This window comes from Xiphias gladius, chromosome 21 (assembly GCF_016859285.1).
Source record: "Xiphias gladius isolate SHS-SW01 ecotype Sanya breed wild chromosome 21, ASM1685928v1, whole genome shotgun sequence".
NCBI lineage: Eukaryota > Metazoa > Chordata > Actinopteri > Istiophoriformes > Xiphiidae > Xiphias > Xiphias gladius.
The window spans coordinates 17,733,508-17,751,620 of NC_053420.1; the positions used below are offsets into that span (position 1 = coordinate 17,733,508).

The 18,113-nt window shown below is 39.5% G+C and overlaps 1 protein-coding gene across 2 annotated transcripts in view; it reads left to right on the forward strand.

Moving 5' to 3' along the window:
- LOC120807149 (guanine nucleotide-binding protein G(i) subunit alpha-2-like) overlaps positions 1 to 18,113 on the forward strand; it is a 59,765-nt gene that overhangs the window by 29,261 nt on the left and 12,391 nt on the right. For both annotated transcript variants that reach the window (XM_040158873.1, XM_040158874.1), the window contains 2 exons: positions 13,038 to 13,080; positions 17,636 to 17,777. In XM_040158873.1, coding sequence (XP_040014807.1) covers positions 13,038 to 13,080; positions 17,636 to 17,777 — 185 coding nt within the window. The remainder of the gene's footprint in view (positions 1 to 13,037; positions 13,081 to 17,635; positions 17,778 to 18,113) is intronic.

An 18,113-nucleotide genomic window follows, 5' to 3' on the forward strand; every position in this document is an offset into this window, starting at 1 on the left:
TTCAATGTAGTCAAACATTTGATTGATAGCCAATCTTTTCAAATGATAAATGTTTCTGTTGTCAGAATCTGTACAGGTACAAAATAGGGATATAATCACAGCTCATAAATGCCACCTGTAGCATGAAGACAGTTGAATAAATCACCATATTATGGTTATGAAATTGTCTGACAGGATACTGTTAACATAATGACGGTTTAATGACTTGTATTGGGTGGTTGACTATATTAACATTTAAAATTAGAAAAAAAAAAGAAGAAGAAGAAAGCTGAAGGCAACAGAAAGTTGTCTCTTAACATTACAGGTGCACAGCTGCGACTGTTAGCACTGTTAGCACTAACACCTCTGTCAACACTATAGCACAAGATTGTCACTTTTAGATTTGAAAACAACAGAAAGCATTTTTAGGAGTTCGAAAAGCTATGAACAACCTGGATGGATTGCTAGAACAAAGAGAAATGATGGTTCAGTTTCTGTGGGTGCTCCTTCTTATCCATTCAGTATGTGTAGGGGCACTGAAGCAGAGCAACCTTTTTTTTTTTTTTTTTTTCTTTTCAGATTTTTGAATTCCAGCTGTTTTAAAAAAAAACAAAACAAAACAAAAAAACAACAATAATAGCAATATTGCATTTGTGCCCCTTTTGAAGGCACATGATCAATAAAGTTCTCATTTTCTGTATTGTCAAGGGTTCTGCCTTTTGGTGGACTAAATTTTATTAAGAAAAACATATTGGATTTGTGACCAGTTGAGGTGTGTGTTTTTTAAATTGGTCAGTATGCTCAAATAATTAGTATGTAAACATGCTTGAAACAATCACATTTAAATTCAGCTTTTAACTTCACCTTCAGCAAAAAAAAATGGTTCCACATTCCTTGGCTTAGTGAAAGGCAACAGTAGCACTAGTTATATATTCACCTTAGCCTGATTTGACTTATGGTTTTTTGTAGTTTTATTCTAAATTTTTAAATGGATTTCCCTCCAGGTCTTCACCTGGAAGATGATAATCTATTATAAAAATATATTCAAGAAGCTTCTGATTTTACTATTGCCTCACTGTCTAGCTTTTGTTACAGAGCATGTTTCTATCCAAATGTGTATACTATGCTTCTCCCACAGCTCATTGGTTATATTGCGATGCACCAATCCATAATTCATTGGACCTTTTTCCTCCATCTCTGTGTGCCTGTACATGGGAATGTGTGTCTGAGTACAAAGGTTAGTGCAGGAGGGGGGCTGGTAATGGATGTACTGGATGTATAATGCATCAGCAGTACATTTCCTAGTTGCCCATAGCCCATGATGCAGCAGATGCCTCCAATGAGCTCAGGACCACCACACTGTGGGTCGCAGTATGCCTACATCTTTGCCAGTTCAGGACAAATAAGAAAGGGTTTTGCTACATTCATTAGATCATTAGAGAAAATTCATGCTATCAAGCTTTTTTGTTTTGACTGTGGACTGCTGAAGCCAGTGAAAGACACCAGTGATGTTAATGCAATCAAATCCTAGACATAAACCTAACTTATGCAAAACCGAATCACTGTTACAGGGCTGCCAGATACAATGCTGCAAACAAATGTTTATATGCTCAATGTGAGCACAGGTCTGTTTTCCAGGGGTGTCCCTAAGGGAAGGTGAAAATGAATTATTCTGGGGGCCCAGAGTTGGGGAAGGGGCCTAAAATATGCTAGCTATCGTCAGAGCTGTTGATCCCCTGTATATAAATGTGTGGTTTGGCAAGCGTGCAGTTGGGGATTATATATGAGGCACTTCAAAACAAAGCTAGTCACATTTCAGTAACTTAAAACAAAATCAAATTCAAGTTGAAATGTATAAAGTATACAAATTAACTTGAATTTGATTTTGCTTTATGCTACTGAAATGTGACTAGCTTTGTTTTTGAAGTGACCTATATATAATCCCCAACTGCAAGCTTCCCGAGTCATGTACCTAACAGTATTTTTTAAACATTTGCCACCTACTTAGATACACAGCTAATTAGCACCAGGTTACACTTACTCAATTGAATATAGATGTATGTAGTCCAGAGAACACATACACACATCAACCAAAAGAAAGGGGGAATGTGAGGTAAAATGAGGGGGAAAAAACAGAACCCGTAGCGATAATGACGTAAAAAGCGCAGGAACTCATGTCACACTGTGTAGTAGGAGGCAAAGATATATTTACGTGCAGTCAGCAAAGCTGTGTGCTTCTTTAGCCTTCTAAAGAAGTGTTTGAGTGTTGTGTATTTTCTGTTCATCTTACCAGATTGAACATCTGTATGAGGTATTAAATCATTGTCTGACCCTGGTTCGAGTCCACTGTGCTGCTTTAGATGACGAATAATATGTGGTATTTGGTGCACAAATTTGTGTGTGGGTGTGTGTTTGTGTATGCAGAGGGATCGTCTTTCAGTACCCTTGATGCTAGCCTAGGCCTTTTATCTGTAGCTAGGGCAGCAGCACTGTGTCAGAGGTCTTGTAACACAATCCTGACCCTGACCTCACCAGATGCCTGCAAGATTAAATTATATGGAAGTAGGTGTCAAAGAGGCACACAGTAATCTGGTAATCTGTTAGTAATTCCTGCTGTTTAGACGGATTTGTCTGTCTGATATAGGTAAAAACTACACACAGCTACCAGTAACAGTACAGCTATGTTAGGAAAGTGTATAGATAGAAAAAATTAATGAAAAATTAAAACACAAATGTCTCTTTGTTACTTAATTTTAGTCCCCATTATGTCAAGACTGTAGGTTGTTCTAAACTGTAAAACTGTCTTTTTAGATCAGCAGACACCTCACCAAAGACTTAAGCAGTACCAACTCATAGACATGATGTCAAATGCAGAAAACTGTACTGACGTTTTTGCTCAAAATAACAGCTGAGTTTATCCTGTAGTGCAGCTGGCCTATTCCAACGGTTAGTAAGTACTTATTTGTCTGACAGGATACTGTTAGTGTTGTATTTATTTTAATGACTGAATATCAGCTACTACAGTATGTTAATCACCACAGGAGAACATGTTATTAGTAGTGTGTTTGAAGGGCATTCTCTGATGAATATACAGTACATTGGTTTGCTTATTTGCTTTGTTGTAGCATCATGGCCACGGAAACCCAGTCTAGATGTTACAGCACATTACAAAAAGCAGGGAGAGCTGCAGAATTTCAGCACCCTTCTGCTCGACACAAACAGTTCAAAAATCAACATCAATTATTAATTTCATTCCATCTGGTGGGCTGTGATTGCTGCTCCTGGCGCTGTAGCATGCCTGATAGTCACTCCTGCTCACTGCTCTGTCAAATGGTTTCATTACCAGAATTCAGAACTGATGAAATGAGGCAGGAGAGACACTTGGATCAAAGCCATGCAAGAAATGAGAGCGGGAGAGACCTCACTTATATTTATTCTTCCTCATCAGCAAATTCAAGGAGCATGATTGAGTCATTTGTAATAAATATCGGCTGACTCAAATTGGTGCACAATCGATTGGAACTGCCCTGTTAGATTTTTGTACACTCGTCTACTCCTGAGTGGATGACAAGGTTGTATCAATCACTGGAAGGTAAGGCCAGGGACTGGGCAGTTAATTTTGCACCCCCACACTGGTACTTCACTCTAGTGTCCCATCAGGGTCTCAGAAGGCCATCTCTCTCTCTTTCTCTCCTCCTCCTCTCCGCTCTTCACCGTTCACTCGTCTTAGTTGATCCTCTCTCCTGTCTGCTACCATTAATGGTTTGCTGTCCCGCTCATCTCAGTCTCCCATCAATTTCTTCCAAACCCTCCCACTTCCACTTTTCTTGACCGCGACTGACTTTTTCCCTCCTCTGTTTTCCCAAGTCCAAAGAGGACTTTACCTTCCTGTAGCACTTCTGACTTCTACGACTGTCTTATTGGGCCCCAGCATCCCCTCCCTCTGGGCCAGAAAGCAGGTGGTTTAGAGATATTACCTGCTTTTCCTTTTTTCCATCTATCCAATTAGTTAAATATATATATATATATCCTAATTACTTTAACAGATCTGTGTGCATGTGTGTGTGGGTCTGTGTGCGCGCGCTCCTTGTGTAGAAAAAGGCCTTCAAGGGAGAATCTGTTTCCAGGGGAGTTGAGAAGTTGCTTTTTGACAGTTTTTTAAAGATGTTGGTGAATAGGGCAAGACATGGAGGTACATCACAGGGTAAAAACTAACCATGAATATTTTTGCAGTGTAAAACATGTCACATTTCTCCTTGGCTTCTTTGTTATTCCATCTGAATCCCATCAAAACTACTGACAACTGAGGCTACAACATTGAAGATCCTAAAGTCACAATCTTATCTTGCTAAGGAACACTATGTAGGATTTTTGCCATTACGGCTGCGTAACTGAAGTGAGAAAATTTTGATTTTCTTTATCTTGGACTATAAAAACAATGTTGAAAGTTAGAGGTTTGTCATGTGCTGTGGCCCCTGATCAGCTGTTTGATCAACTGTCAAGGTCTTGAAAGGTAAGACAGCACCTGCAGAGGGGTAGAAGAGTCAAGAATTCCAACAGGGAGCTGTCAGTCTTTCATAAAACCCGCTGCTGTTTCTCTCTGTATTGAACACCACATCTCCCAGAGGGAGTAAGGAGATGGAGACATTTTGTTCCAGGGGTCCAGTAGCCTGTCAGAACATTGTACCTCTCGTGCACTTTCAAGGCTGACTGAATGACTGAATCCTGAGTTTGTGTGAGCTCCATTATCAATGGAATGTTTCACAGACACATTTCAACATAATACCGAAGTGCTATTACCCTCTCTTTTATTTGCATTTCCTCTTTCAGCAGCCAACTATTTTTCTTGCTCTGCTATTGACGGAAGTAGGATGTCTGTGCAGCATCCTTGCCTTCAAGGAAGACGGTGTATTGCTTTTGGGCATTTGTATCTAACGTCTATGAATATTCAATATGTCTATGGCGTTCAATCTATATACACTGCAGTTCACACAGACGACTTATTTGAAAATCGTGCTAATTTTTAACAAAATTTTGTTTGGATATAAGTGGCTTTTTTTTTTTTTTTTTTTTTTTTTCTTTTTTTTTTTCTTCTCTCCACTCTCGATTTTTCGATATGCATTGATTAATCTTTACAACCCCTAATTGCTCAGGAGGTATATTGTCCATGTGGTTCTCTTGTGACTAATAAACTGCAGAGCTCACACAGCTACCATATAACACTTCAAGCTCCGTCATTTCCTTTTCTGCATGTTTATGGTCCCACAATCAAATGCAATACATATATGGGAATAGGTTTTCCTTTCCTTTTATGAGTCCAGAATTGTTCAGGTTAATGATTAATCAGTTAAAACCATGATCAGAGCTGGTGTGAGGGGTTTTCCCATACACAGTAAAACATGTTGCTGCTTAACATATTAGTTTTCCCAAACTGGTCCTTTCAACTCGTCATCTTACCACCTAATTATGGCTGCTTTACCATTCAGGAAAAACGTATTTTTTTAATTTTAGAAGCTTTTAATGATTAATGGATTATTTATTGTTACTTTGGCAAGTAATTGGTTAAGGATTTTTGCATCCTTACGCAAAATTGTCATTAAATGCCTTATGTGAAGTACAAAAAATGTTCTTGTCTTCTGCCCACTTCATCAGTCTTGCCTCTCATTTACTCAATATACAATATACGCCTCTTCAACATCTCTGCATTGGCAGCAGTTGTGACTGTGCTGTGCAGACTTACTCTATGCCCGCGGCATGGTAACCATCTGTTGGAGGAGACTGAATCTCTCCGTCCCTGTCTTTCAAACAGACAGATACGTCTGTGTGTGCGTGTGATTTTGCGTTCACAAGTGTATACGTGTTCATGCAAGCTGCTTCCATTTCCCCCTTGATTGGATCTGAGAATAGGAAGTGGCACATGTGTCTCTCAAGGGCCCCTGGTCTGGATAGACACATCTCAACACATAGCTGAGAAGAACAGGCGGCAACGGGCTGCTCATGGTTGTTGTGTAGGCGTTCGAGGACAGTGGGAGGAAGAGTTTGAAAGATGATGGAAACTGAAATTACGTAGATTATAGAATAAAGACAGTGTGAGGCCATGGGGAGATGGAGAAGTGATGAAGGCCATTTTGTTGTGTAAGACATATGTGTGTCAGAACGTTCAGCATAGTGAGGCTGTCATGTCTCACTTGTCCTGCTGCAGCTAGAGTTGCCAGCTCAGCACTTTTATTATTGTTGTTTTCTCCTCTAACCCGGTCCCCTTCTTCTCTACCTTTTTTTGTTTCTTTGAATTCCCTTTGCTTCCTTTTAAAACTTTAGTTTTCTTCATCTTGGCATCAACACAAGCTGTCTCATCACTTTCCCCCTGTATTATTAATGTATTGTGTATATTAGTGGGGAGTTTGCGAGAATTAAGGCATCTCATAATGTTACTTGATTGAGTCTGTGTGTCTCAGGCTGCTGAAAGTGAGAAAAGGGACTGTGAGAAGTCCGAAATGGGTGAGAAGCGATGGCTAACAGTGAGACTGCGACCAATAATTATCAGGACTCTAAGGAAGCAGGAAAATTAAAGTGGACTAAACAGCGTTAAGTGTCAGTTTCTCTAATAAACCTCATGACATCCAACGTTTCCCTCTATTGTCTAAAGAGTTCAACTTTAAAGCCAGTGCATAGTTGATATTCATGGGTCATCCTGTCACTAAGGGGTCAGACATTGATTTATTTAACAGATTTGCTCTGAAGTGGGGACAGGAAAGACCAGTAGGCCATCCCATTATAGATTGCGTAGACAGCTGAGCCTGACTTAAAAGACAATATTCTTGTGTTCTTTACAATGTTTAATTCAACTTTCTCTTTGTTTGTAACTTTCTCACTGGCAGCATAAGAATCAATCAAATATTTTTTTCATTTTATTCATTTCCACTGAGTGCAGCCAATGCTTTCTTAATTTTGCAGTAAATTGTCTGCATGTCTGAGTGTTAAGTACAAATGGCTGCCACAATTACAGCACGACCCCACAATAATTACTCAAAGGCAGTCTAATTTGGATATTTATGAGCAGGTTGTAAATGCATGTTTGAAAGAAGACTACATGAAGGTACGGGGGGAGTAGTAATCAAACAGCCCGCTCCTACAGACTGTGTACACAATATTATGAACACCAACAGTATGCAGTTAGTCCAATGCAGGACAATAGCTCTGCAAGAAAAACTACCTTTTGTGAAACTTTTAATGTTCAATTTTATTATATTATATTGTACTGGTGTTTGGGTTATTATGCCCACACTCTGGGTAAGGCCATTGCAACCCTCATTAGGCCAAGTTCTTACTGAGATCTTAAGCACATTTTTTCTATAATGTCATACTATTCCTCTCACGTTGTTTAAGGGTGTCATCTTAGCACAATACCACTGGCATTACCGTGGTCTCATTTGTTTATCATTTGTCTCAGTAGTACCAGGAAGAGACAAAAAGCCTAAACAGGAAAGAAGAAATCTAAATGCGATTTGTAGCTTTTGTCCAGATTGTGTATGTAAATGCTTTTAGTAGAATTATTTTTACATTTAACAATTAGATGTGTCTTTGTAATTCACATCAAAATGCAATTTCTTTTTACCTCTTCAAAACCTCTTCCCCATTAATGAAAATCCCAATCAGGTACACTCCCTAATATTGTTGTTTTACCTAAAAGCATCCTCCTATCTCAAAGTGTCCTCCGAGATCGCTGTCGATGAATTTCCTCCCAGACCTCCTTTCATAAAATAATCTTTGGGCTAATGAGTTTATCACATTCATCAGGACTGAGAAGCCTTTCAATATTGTTTTTGTTTTTAAGTGCTCATTGTCTGAACTCATTTCACAGTTACACATATGTTCCTCTCATCAGCAGTGAGATTTAACTTCCTCAGTCATGTCCTCAATCAATCAATTTTCTTGCAATTGGCCATAAAGCGATTTGTTGTGGGTGGCGAAGGCAGTTGTCATGCTGCCTGAAAGGAGGCGGAGCTGTGTGAGTAACTTGTGTGAGCTATAGTGCTGATTGGAATGGTTCAGGCCTAAACATCAACAGCGGGCCTGTGTTCTCAGCTAGCAGGGACCCACACTGCCGCCTTTGTGTCCTACTCCCAGTCCCACCAGGAAGGGTCACACTTGCGCCAAACACTTGCGCATTTATTCACACACTGAGTAAATGCCTTAATACTGTGGGCGGCGGACCTTTTGAAACACTTAAATATTAAACTTGATGAGGCTGTGGCTGCAAGATGCTTATGCAATATATAGGCACTTCAGGAAGATAAAGATATAAGTTGACTGTTTTAAGCTATTGATCCTCGGTCTTGACACAGAACAGTAGGAAGTAGTCCTCATTCTGTCCTCCTTTTATGTCTGGACTTGTCAGTTTCATCATGCTTCACAGACTAACGAAACTCTGGAGACGATGCGTGCCAGAGAGCATGCCAGGAATTCTCACAGAGGAGCTGGCTGGCACACTTCTTCCTCTTATTGGGTTTCATCACTGGTCAAATGTGAGAGTAGATAAAGCTCAAGTCAGTTCTCTCAGATCATATTTCTGTAGAAGAAAACTGAAATTCCTTATTAGGACATAGGTTTCACAGTATAAAAAAGAAAAATGAATGCGTATTGAAATCGATGATCCTGTTTTCTAGGCTTGTTGAGTAAACTAGCTTTCAGCAGATTCAGATGGTTTTTTTTTCACTTTTGCGTCCCCTAGTTTTCCAAGAAAGTTTCTTTGTGCTGATAGCTACTGCCCAGTTTGGACCATATTATACCTAATGACCAGTCAATTCAAAGAACCAAGGGTTTCTATGTTTGATAAAGCAGAGGAAGAAAACTAGACCACCTCAGAAATTTTACACTTTGGACAATGACAGGTGGCAGGGCTGTTTGCCTTTTAATTACTAGTACTTTTCTCCACAAAGACGAAAGCGGCTTCAGGTAGCTCAAAGGCTGCTGATATAGTGTAAAAGACTCAAGCAAGTCATTTATCTGTGTTAGCAAGGTGAAGTTCAGCAAGCAGTGTGGTATTGAAAGACTAGCTGTTGTACATGGCTGTAATGTTCACACACATTTCATCTATTGCTGGGCCCTTTTTAGATTTCTCAACTTGTAGCTTCACAACTATGCCACATAACTGTAACCAAAACCACCTGTTTGCACAGTGGGAACAGACAGCTTTCCCCTGGTATAATAATTGTTTTTCATACCCAGAGGCCCCTAAGCAGCTACCTGCTCATCCCCAAACAAGGGTAGATACACAATTACAGGCGTACTCATTTGAGTCCAAATGAAGTACTGAGCACAACATCAGTGAGTCCCATGTTGTCTATGAATACAAACAAGAGTAATTTCTGTTATCAGCTCTCTAACAATTAAATTCATGAAACCACCAGGTACATCAGTTCGACAGCACACTTTTGTTTTTGATATCTTACTTGACCCAAAGGGACCAATGTATTCTCTCCTTTTTTGCAATTAGCGGAGGTTTGCTTTATTCTGTGGCCACCTGGGACTTGATTAAAGCTGTTCATGTTTCTGTTTGTGTGTGCCGTTGTAATGTGAAGAGGGAAGGCAACTAAAAAAGACTGTACTTGCTCAATGTAACTGTCATCTGATCTGATTGTGTTACTTATAATGACACTCGTCACCTGTGAATATAGTCTGTCCATCATGTGTTGGGCACCCAGCTCTGTCCGGCTGCAGCTGGACCCCAGTTAATCCTGGCACTGGTTCCCCTGGCACCCATCACCATGTTCTACCTGTCTGCCAGTCACACTGTAACCCACTGGTAATCAGGCAATTTCCTGAGTCTTGCTGGGAGATTTATAGATTCCTTGCTGCCTTTTCGAGTACTGCATATCTTCATGTTAATACCCCCTTTGCCCACAACACACATGCAGAAAAATGATTTCGCGTGCACATACACACTCACATTCTTCCCCTTTTTGTCCATTTTCTATATCTTTTTTTTGTGCAACAGTAAGGTAATTGTGACGGACATACAGAAGCTAAATGATCTCATTCAAATGGACTTGGAGACTGAACTAGCCTCTCTTTTCCCCCTTTGCGCTTTTTTTTCCTCCTAATTTTCTACCATGAGTCAAAGACAACCACAACTTTTGGACACGTTGCCCAGTTGCTAGGCAAAGGGCAGTATTTACTTTCTTGCAAACTCAACTTTTCTTCATCTCCTTCTCTGCACAAGCAGTCCCATCCCCCTGTGTCTTTGTCAAACTTTTCAGTTAAATGTATTAGCACGTCTTTCATTTCATCTTCAGTTTCCACGTGTCCAGAAACACAAAAAAACAAAGCTAAATCTACCAATTGGTATGTTCTATTTCAGCAGTGTGTGAGATCTGATGATGACTATAGTGTATTCAGTCACCAAGGCCAGTAGTTAAAGCTTACTGTAGAGGAAAGCTCTGCTTGTTCAGCACTAAGTCATAAAAAGATTTTTCCAAACAATCTTTGGAAAATACTACTACCAATAGTGTGTGTGTGTGTGTGTGTGTGTGTGTGTGTGTGTGTTTTCATGTAGCTGCAGTCCTGAGCCTCCATGGTCCAAAGGAAGATATGGTGATAATGCAGCCTTAGACACAGATCACTGTTATTCCTGACTGGAGCTCCCTCCACAGCTTTTCCCCACATAACCACCAGCAACGTATGCTCATTGCCCCAATCTTGAGTGATTGCCACTCATATCACATCAGTGACCATGACAAAAGAATCCTCTATAATCCCTCAGCTGTCACAGCTGCCCTACTTACTGTGTATGTTTTATTTGGTTAAGGTTTTATTAGTAGAAACAAAGCGTGTCCAGTTCTGTAAGAATTCTGCAAACACTCTTATTTAAGTACATGTCCTTGTACAGTTGTTGGCAGCCTTTTAAAGCCAGCTGGCAAGTATGAAATACTGAAGCCAAAAAGTGCAGTGCGGGACTATACGTCTGCTTTTGCATATGTTTATGTACATTATGGTTGCCGAAGTACTAATATTGAGGGTAACTGCAGGAGCAGTACATAGTTCATCTTTTTTGAAGGTGTACATAAAATCCCAGTTTATTCTAACATTCATTGTGATTTCAGTTAATTTTTTTTTTCTCTCACATTAAAGTTACTGTCATGTGTAAAGAGGACAGGCAGATCATTTGAACATCAGGTAGATTCCACACGCACATGCTTGAAAGCTGACAATAAACAGTCTGCCAGGAGCTAAAGTGCATTTGTACTAACCAGTAAAGAGAGCTGCTATCTATTAGTTAATCAAAGCAGCAGTGGCACCGAGGTAAGTGCCAAACTTCACTGCTCATTTCTAACTGTTAGCAGCTTCAGGTTCACTGGACAAACTCCAAAGGGCATGTTTACTACTTCAGGAGAACCTGTGCTTGTTTTTTGTGCGTGCGTGCGTGCGTGCGTGCGCGAGAAAGGCCTGCCAGCTTGGCCCTGGTCAGCCAGATTCTTGAACTCACAGTTCTAGAGTATAATTCTGGCTGCTTGACTCCCGACTCACATATCTGTGGCTGAGCCCATTGCAGAAGCTTCGGGGACAAACACGGCCATGTCTGTCTTACTTGTGTTGCTCTCCACCAGATGATTAATACAATATTTTTAGATTATTAATTTCTTTTATTAGTGCTTAAACCTAAGAGGTAGTTTAACAGTTATACAGAGTTAGTGTGTGGAGATTTAAGAGAAGACTGTTTTGATGGCCTTCTAGGCTTTTAAATCAATATTGTTGTTTTAACCTGCTCAAGTTGAATGACGCTTGTCTGGCACATATAATTTTTTCACTGCTAAGTATTCTATCTGTATTCTGTCAAAACAACTTGATTTACATGGAGTGCACACAGCTTATTTCCACTGAATCAGCCTGTATCTTAGTTTTTTCCTGTTTTCTAGGAAAATCCGTTTACAGTTTCAAATCACATTCAAGGTATGCAGTGAGCCAGAGGAGAGCATTTCTTTCTTGCATTTCCCTTTTCCTCCTGCTTAACAATATGGCCCAAAGACTACAGCAGGTGGATGAGCACTTCATCACAGTGTGATTTGCAAATTGCTTGGTGGGGAGAGGGGATACTTCAGAACCATGAGGTGGATGTAAAATGGAATATGTCACAATGTGTCCGCATTCTGTATTTCAACAGAAAATCAGTTTCAGGGTCTGAGTGTGTCCAGATACACTCTCACTCTTTTGGTTTTGTTACATTTTTGGCAACATATTCAGCAGTAGTACACACCCGATGAAACCTATAGGCTGTGAAAATCTGTTGGATGTCTGTTGAAAACTGTGTATATTTAAAGGCAAACTGCTCGTTCTGCTTGATTAGCCAGTCGGAACTCATATACCATGGAGGCATAGGAGCTGACAGCTGTCTGTGGAAACTATCTTGGCCCATTCCTACCCAGGGGCCTCAATGTGCATGTGTGTGCTGCATGCTGTGTAGTAGTGTATTTTGAGGGTCAGCCCAAAAATACTTCACCCAGGGCGAGTTTGTATGTAGTGTGCACTGACAGGCACCCCCTGGGTGTGTGTGTGTGTAGTGTTAGATTCCTTGTGGCAGATGAGCTCTCTCTGGTCGCCTCAGGCTGTTAGAATAAACATAGCACTGGATAAGAAAAGCCCATATCCTGTCAGTGCAAGCCGTTTCCATTAAAATGTTAACCATGATAAAGTGACTTTTCTTGAAAGAATAAGAGGGGAGTGGAATGGCATGGTTCTTTTTCCTCTTAGAAGTTGCGAGTTTCTGGGATGTTTCTACTGTGAAATTAAGACATTGCTTTATTACCATTTGAATTCATACTACAGATAGGACTGACTGGATTATACCTAAAGAGGCAGAACCCCTGTAGGTATACGGTGAAAGAGAACAGTAGACTGGTCCAGGGTGAAATTCAGAGATGAGATCTGTTGCAGAGGCTGTGAGGTAAAGGGAGGGGGAGCAAGACAAGAGTCCAGATGTGAGGCGGCCACACTGCCTGTTTACATTTCTCAGCTAACGGGAGCTTATTTTTAACCTCTGCCTGTTTTTGTTCTCTCTGCAGGTGCTGGGGAGTCGGGGAAGAGCACTATTGTGAAGCAGATGAAGTGAGTGACTGCTAATTGTTTTGCTTTTCCTCCCAACATGTCTGACAATATAATGTATTTTTTTTAGCAGTACTGGTAGATGTATAAGCACTATTTAAACTTAGATGGTTTTTCAACATTTATTTGAGGATTGGTATATACTGCATAAACATGCCGCAGCAAAAGAATTATAGCAGCACAATAATTTAGGGATATTAAAGCAAATATGTAGCACAGATGTCACCCTGCAACAAAATATTTTTCCTGGGTTTGAATCTCAACTCTGGTCCTTTCTATGTAGTGTTTACACAACATAATACTATATTTTCATTGGCTTCCATGTTCCCAAGAATCATCATGTTTCATAAAATGCATTTCCATCCACATGTTTTTGTGCGCATTATGGTGGAAAACAGGTGGAAATGCTGGAAATTTTAAAAAAGTCAAAATATCACAAGAAAGTTATAAGCAAAATATGATAAATTGCAATGAAGATAGGCTTAGTGACATGAGTGACTCATCAACTTAAGTGTTCACTGAGGCTTCGGCTCAGGTGGGGAGATTAAAATTTGATGCAGATAAAAACATCAAATCTGTGTGGAGCAATGAGCAGCCTGTAACCCTCCTCAAATAAATACATGAAACAAAGATAAATGCCATATTTCTATCACGTTACATCATCTTGATGCACTGCCTACTTCTGTTGTGGTCTACTGGCACTCTGATGTACCCAACTTCTCATATCAACATCCAACCTACCTGAGATAAAGACGCACATGGTTTTACTGTGACAACACAAGAGAAGGTTCTAATGGAGAAAAACCCCATTTCAAAATCTCTGGGTTGTTAAAATGTATTATACTTAAACAACATTTTTAAGTGCAAGCACATTTGTTGTTGTTGTTGTTGTTGTTGTGTTTTTTTTTTTTTTAAATTGACATGCAGCTGGTTAGCTAAGCGTTTCCTTTTTTTGTCCTTCTTTCACTGAAAATGCCAAGTCAGACGAGACAGGAAGGAAGCAGAACTCAGTAGTTCATCAATTAGATCAGCCAGAAACTGAAACTCTGAAAATTATCACTTTTTCATACTTCATCTATTAAAGATGCAAGTAATTTCGTTTTTAAAAATCTGATCCTTTATCATTTAAATTCAAGTAAAGCAGGTAAGTCTTTATTGTTGTTGTCTTCCCAATGTAGTTTCTATTGGGAAAAATTATTTTTTGCACACAAATGCACGCACGTGAAATGTATCTTCCTCTGCACTGCAGCATATATTGTGTACAGGGATGTTCCCCGTCTGATCAATGCAAACTTCTAGCTAGCTGATAGCTGATATGGTGAATAATGTATAGAGGTTTGCACTTCTTGGTTCAGAACCGACAGGGTGGAAAATAGGCCACTAGAAGGCCAATGGACATGGACATTTATCATCAGTATTATGGAGGAAAGAAACAATTGATAAGTGATTGACTAATTGGGTCAGGGAATCTAGTCACTACACTGAATACAGATATCTTTTGACATCTGTACAGCACTCTAAACGGGTACCAGCGTCCATCTTGATGACTGTCGGGTACAGCTAATTCAGTGAAAATGCTTCCAGACCTCTTTTTGCATGTGTGCAATCCAGAATAAGCCTAACAGAGAGAGCCTACCATTACTGCTGCACTGAATGTAATCTGGCAAAACTTGGTAAGCATTTGCTAAGGATCGACATCAATTTAGTCAGGCTGAACAAAAGATCCTTGACAGTGCTCTTCTATACTTTCGTCACTCGTCACTCTTCTAACAGCATGAACCTTTCCTACACTTGATGGGACTTATCCACCCATCACTGGATGGTCACATGTTTTTGCTTTAGATTAAAAAAAAAAAAAAAAATACATAACATGGAAGCAGTTCTTGAAATGTTGTCAAACCCACGATTGGGTTCAGAATAAGAAATCGGGCATGCATTTGCTGAATTGTGGTTCATTTTACTTCACATTTACAACGCTGAAAAGAAATAGCCACACGAGATAAAATGAGCTACTTAAAACTTAGTTTGGAGGGATTTTGCAAAATCATTAATTCTGACAATGTTGCAGTTCTTCAATTGCAGAAATAGCTTACTATGTATGAGCTGACATTGTCAGCTGACAACTGGTGGGGTTGCAATATTTTCTAAAGATCTGGTTTACAGACAGGCACAAAAGATATGGTAAAAGATATGAAACCCGGAGAAGTACACAGACTTGTTTTATCTTTGTCGTCTTTATCGCCTGGGCTACCGTGCAATGAAGCATAAATGAAAATGCTGGTTTCCTGGCTGTGTAATTTTACTCCTTCCAGTCTCTCTGAAACCCTCCCTACTTGTCCTAAAACCAGGGTTGAGAAGATAGTACTAAATGTGCATTTACAGAGCGTGAATGGATGAATGAATATGAACGTTAAGTTTCTCGTATCCTTGTGTGTTGCCGCACTGACTGAATCAATTTCATACTTCACTCCGATGAAGTTCTCTAAAATCCACTCAACTGTGCACATCATTGAAAGCCTATATTTCTGATGCTTTTGCTGCTGACATATTATTACCAAAGAACTCCCAAATTCACTCCACACACACAAACACACACACACACACACACAAGCGTGCAACACACAAAAACAAGTGTCTCCAAATTGCCAAATTATTTCTCTATGCATTTTTGGATTTTTAGCATGTTTGAACTTACTCACTTGGGTCACTTAAACTTTTCTGTATAGACTTATAATACTGAGGGCATTTTGACTGGTTGTCATTGGTTCTTTTGTAAGATGGACAAATAATAGATTTCAGAGATACTATGTGAGGGATTCTCTAAAGGATAATTACGCTTGCAAAAATGTGTGTGTCACAGGAAACCAGTCTAGTTTTAAAGTAGTATGTTGTTACAAGAAGGGATGACTTTTGCTTTGCACAAAATGTGACAGCCACAGGATATGACAGCATTAATGATGGGATTTCAGCGTAATCCAATTTTAGAGTTGTATTGAAAATTTCCCCAAATTGACACTAGACTTTCAGGTTATTTTTAACACAGCAATAAAGAAATATTTAGATGAGAAGGACGCAGCTCACAAAGTCCATACAATAGTTAATACAATTACAATTACCAAGTTTTAAAGTCAGTTGTCTGATTCAGTTCAAAGAATATCTTAAAACTGCTCAACAGATTTCAGTCAAATTTGATGGGTCGTTAGGCCAAGAAAGAAATTATTTGTTGTGGGTGTAGATATTGACTTCATCTGGCCACTTAAAAAGCTCTTTTTTTTTTTTTTTTTTAATTTATTTTTTTTATAACTTAAAAAGATGTAGACGGTGAAGTGTAGAAGCAAAATTCTTCTCCTCTGGACTCTTTGGCCCAGCACATACAGTATGTGCTCATACAAGCCCCAGCCATCTTCACCAACGCAAACTTTGTTTTTTATGCAAAACAGCACCGCTTTTGAGTAAGACTCATACAAATTTCATCTTACGTTGTGTTATGTCTCTTTCTCGTCATTGTGTTTTCCTCTGATTAGTTACCAAAATCTGAGTATCACTCACATGAAGTGTTATACAGTTTTTTACACAGCATTAGATTCCCAGTATATAGGTATTCTCAAGAAAATCAGCGTGGTTAGTTTCAAACTGTATTTTGATACAGATGCTGGTGTAGAAACCACCAGTTCTCGATGTTCTCAAATGCAAAGAGCTACAATAGGTGGCACTTTGTGTCAAGCTATACCTTTTCCACAGGTGCCAACCTAATGTTAGGTTTAGATCAAATTTGATTTGAACTTTTTACAACAAAGTTTTCTAAAGTCACAATCCAGTCAACCAAAAAATTATTATTAAAAGTATTGTTTGTATGAGGGGGTAATAGTGGGGGCTTTCGTTCCTTTTGGCTGTGCCTCACTGTGTTTCAAGGGGCTCACTTGCATTTTAATGAGGTTCCATTCAGCACATCACACAACCAATGGACATCCTGGCTGTGTGACTTTGGTCTCTGGGCTGTGACAGGCCAGGGGAGGTGATTCTGTTTGGTTTTCAGCCTAGCAGTTTCAGTCTCAGCCCCATGGTTTTTCAACCACATGCCTCTTTCTCTTCGTTTTTCCCTCCACGGCTCCAAAAGCAAGTAAATATTTGTTCTAATGTCCTCTAGCTGAGAGATACAAAACCGCCTGAATTTTCCCAGTACCTCAGCCCAGCAGTGTTCTGTCTGCGATTTGTGATCACAGACAGGCAGGGCTAGATGCTTCTTTGTAAATCTGATGAAATAATGAATATGAATTAATATGAAATCAATTCTGCAGCATGGACTGGGTTTGCTGGTACAAATAAAAGGAAAATTATCTGCAAGATATTCTTAATGTCACATTCGCCACTGCTGTCAAGCAAGAAACAAACAAGACACACATTAGTTATAGGTTCTGTCAGAGGTGACTTCTACAATATTTTTCAGTATTCTGTGTAGTAATAACCTCAGTACTATGTTTTATTGTCAAATTGATATTTCAGTTTAAAATATGAATTGGTCGGTTTTGAACACCCTCTCCCTCTGCTCTGTTTTCAGGATTATTCACGAGGATGGATACTCAGAAGATGAGTGCAAGCAGTACAGAGCAGTTGTCTACAGCAACACAATCCAGTCCATAATGGCCATCATCAAAGCCATGGCCAACCTCAAGATTGACTACGAGGAACCTGCTAGAGCGGTAGGTCCCTGACAATGAATTTGACACTGAAATCCAAAACAATTTACCATTGCTGGCCTCTGCAAAATACGCCTAAATACGCCTGTTTTTATGTTTTACAATACTCTACAGATGGATATATGAACAGTACATTAACATTACATTAATAAACATATCATATCATCCTCAAGTGATTTGAAACTAACCTGTCATTTAAGAGTAGAAAGCTGTTAAAGGAAGTAACACACCTTCAGGAAACCTTTTTAAAAGTTTGTGTAATATAGCTGCGCTCAGCTCAGTGATATCTCTACTAATCACCACTGAGCCTCCACTCTGCCTCCATCCTTACCACTCATA